The sequence below is a fragment of the Mastomys coucha genome, unplaced genomic scaffold (genome assembly GCF_008632895.1).
Source record: "Mastomys coucha isolate ucsf_1 unplaced genomic scaffold, UCSF_Mcou_1 pScaffold23, whole genome shotgun sequence".
Lineage (NCBI taxonomy): Eukaryota > Metazoa > Chordata > Mammalia > Rodentia > Muridae > Mastomys > Mastomys coucha.
The window spans coordinates 57,205,741-57,208,892 of NW_022196906.1; the positions used below are offsets into that span (position 1 = coordinate 57,205,741).

Consider the following 3,152-nt stretch of genomic DNA (forward strand, 5'->3'; position numbering starts at 1 on the left):
ACTGGAGTTAGAGATGGCTGTGGACTGTCATCTGAAAGATGGCTATGAAGTGCCATGTAGGTGCTGAGAATCAAATCTAGATCCTCTGTAAGAGCAACAAGTGCTCTAACCACTAAGCTATCCCTCCAACTCCACTTTCTTTCTCTCTTTTTCTTTTTTCTTTTTTCTATGTATGTGTCTGTGCGTGTGTGTGTGTGTGTGTGTGTGTGTGTGTTGTGGGATGTTTGTTTGTTTGTTTGTTTGTTTGTTTGAAGAAAGGTTGACTTACATGGCTCTTGCTGGCCTCAAACTCACAGAAATCCACCTACCACCTCTGTCCACCCCCATCACACACACACAAATCTCACACATACATGTCTATTCTTTTTGTTTGGGAAACCTCTGCTATGATTAGCCAGAGCCAGCTGTGTGACCCAACATGGGGAGCCTGGCAGTTCAACAGTGGATATGCAACTAAAAGACAATGAGTCCCTCTCTCCCAGAATCTATCAGTAGATAATAGTGCAGTGATAAGGGGTAGCCCCAAGAGCCCCTCCTGATTCCAGAATTTGCCTATACATTTCATTAGTAAGGTAGTCAAATAAATACACCAAGGTCAGAGAAAACAGAGGGTTTGTTATGAGCCAGGTAATATACATTGACATTCAACAAGTACTTTATTTTATTTTTTACGGTGCTGAGGGTCAGTGTTAGGGTCTTTCACCTTCCTGGTAAACACCACACCGGTCATTTATACCTTCAAGCCTTGGGTTTTTTTTTGTTTGTTTGTTTTTGTTTTGTTTTGTTTTTTGAGGCAAGGTCTTACTGTGTAGACTATGCTGGTCTTGAACTCATGATCCAAAATTTCTACCTCTAAAGTACTGGGATTGTAAGTGTGAGCCATCAAACCTTGTTGAGGAATATCTTGAGACATATCTTCATCCAAAACAGTGACTTTAAAGGTAGGGACTTCCCAGGTGCCTCATCAGGCAGCTGTCGGACACACACCCTTCCTCTCCTCTCCCTGCAGAGAATAACAGCCTCGGAGCTGGCTCCCGGCCTGCAGCACTTTGGTTGCAGCATCCACGGACAACTGGACCTCAATGAGGATGGGCTTGTGGACCTAGCAGTGGGCGCCCTGGGCAACGCTGTAGTTTTGTGGTTGGTTCCCCTGCTTTCTCTAACTGGAGGGCTCTCCTGAAGGTGAACTGACTAGAGTGTTTCAAAGGTCTGCTGCAGGGTCTTTGCCTCTTGTTTCTAACTACTGTCACTAAAATGAACCCTGAGCTCCTCCCAGCCCGTGGGGTCCTGGAGTCCTACTCTCTATTCTTAATGGATTTCTAGGACTGGAGACTACACTTTCTGTCCCCAACCCTCAGAATTTTTCCTGTGCCCTGCTCCCCACAGCATCTATGCCACTCCTGCCTCCCAGCCTGCTTAGAGGAAGCATTGAGCCCCTCCTAGAAGGCATCCTTCCCCCATCTTGTGTGGGGAGAATGGATGTGGATTAGGGGGATTCTTTCTCCCAACCCCTCTGATTTCATTTCCTTCTCATGTACTGTTACTTTTAGAATGTAGTCTTGGTTAGCCCGGAACTCACTATGTAGGCCAGGCTGGTCTCAAGCTCACAGAGATCCACCTGTCTCTGCTGAGATTAAAGACATATGCCCGGCTGGTTGGAGCTTTTTAAATATATGTTGCTGAGATCAATGTCATCACTTAGGTTTTCTGTACTAACTTAGAATATGAAAAAGAAGAAGAAAATCAGCCAACTTTCTGTCATTCAGCACTGACACTTTCAGGTCCTGGCTGCGCTTCCAGCCTTCTCCCTCAATTGTGTTCTGTGTGTCTCCCACTCAACCTCACTCCAGAGCTCATTAGCCTTGCAGAGTCTGTGCCAACTGACTGCATCCGGCTCTGCTCTGTAAAAGATGTCTGCAGGAGGTAGAGTGGTGCATGCAGATTAAAACTTGAGACACAGCTTTAGAACGTGTTCATGTCTTGCTCAGTTTAGTGTGACCTGGGGTGCAGGCTGGGCTTGGGATTCCTCTTCTGTTCCTTTGTAAACTCACTGTGAAGCCAAGGATGGCTTGGAACTTGTGATCCTCCTGACTCCACCTCACCTTCGTTATGTGGTGCTGGGAATGAAACCCAGAGCTTCATGCATGCCAGGCAAGCGCTCTACCAACTGAGCTCCATCCTCTGTACCCAGCATGGAGTTTCTTTTCCTTTTATTTTTCTTTTTCTTTTTTATTTGCGTTGTTCAACTGTTCCTTCCAGACCTGGACCAACAGGTTGCTCTTCAGTGACAAGTCCTGAGAGAGAGAGAGAGAGAGAAGACCAGATAAGGCAAACGATCAGAAGATAAGGAGACAGAGACATTTGGGATTGGGAGGTCTTGCACAAACTATGTTTTTGCCAAGTGCTTTAGTTAGTTAGGGTTTTACTGCTGTGAACAGACACCATGACCGAGGCAACTCTTACAAAGGACAACATTTAATTGGGGCTGGCTCACAGGTTAAGAGGCTCAGTCCATTACCATCAAGGTGTAAGCATGGCAGCATCCAGGCAGACATGGTATAGGAGGAGCCGAGAGTTCCACTACCCACAGGGACAAACCTACTCCAATAGGGCCACACCTCCTACAAGTTCCGCTCCCTGGGCCAGCATATACAAACCACCACACCAAACAAGCATCTTTGGAAGTATAGTGTTTTATACACTATTTTCGGGGGAGAGATGGAACAACGTCATCAGGAACCTTTATAAACGGGATGCAATCAGCAGGAAGCTAGCCGAGCAAAGCTGCACAAAGGGAACGCTGGGTGTTGCCAGAGCACAGCAGCACACAGCAGCCTGGGGCTGTTAATGCCAGTCTCTTCAGGGGGAATAGCCAAGTTCCCAGGAACTGAAACCTTAACTCCTTCAAAGCTCTGGTCTCAGCCCCAGGCTGGCCTGGCTAAGTCCTCTTGTGAGCACAGGCACAGAGCTAGGTTCCTTCAGTTCATAAGGGCTTCTGAGAAAGCCTGGTTCGGTCCAGGCTGGCCTGGCTAAGTCCTCACATGAGCAAGGCACAGAGCTAGGTTCCTTCTATCCACCCATAAGGGCTCCTAAGAAAGCCTGGGTCAGCCCAGCTCCCAATACTTCCTCCTCCTCCTCCTCCTCCTCCTCCT

The 3,152-nt window shown here is 47.4% G+C and overlaps 1 protein-coding gene across 2 annotated transcripts in view; it reads left to right on the forward strand.

Moving 5' to 3' along the window:
• The window catches only part of Itga11 (integrin subunit alpha 11), a 116,294-nt gene that overhangs the window by 85,667 nt on the left and 27,475 nt on the right, over nt 1–3,152 (forward strand). For both annotated transcript variants that reach the window (XM_031344657.1, XM_031344655.1), the window contains exon 15: nt 1,010–1,140. In XM_031344657.1, the coding sequence (XP_031200517.1) occupies nt 1,010–1,140 (131 nt within the window). The remainder of the gene's footprint in view (nt 1–1,009; nt 1,141–3,152) is intronic.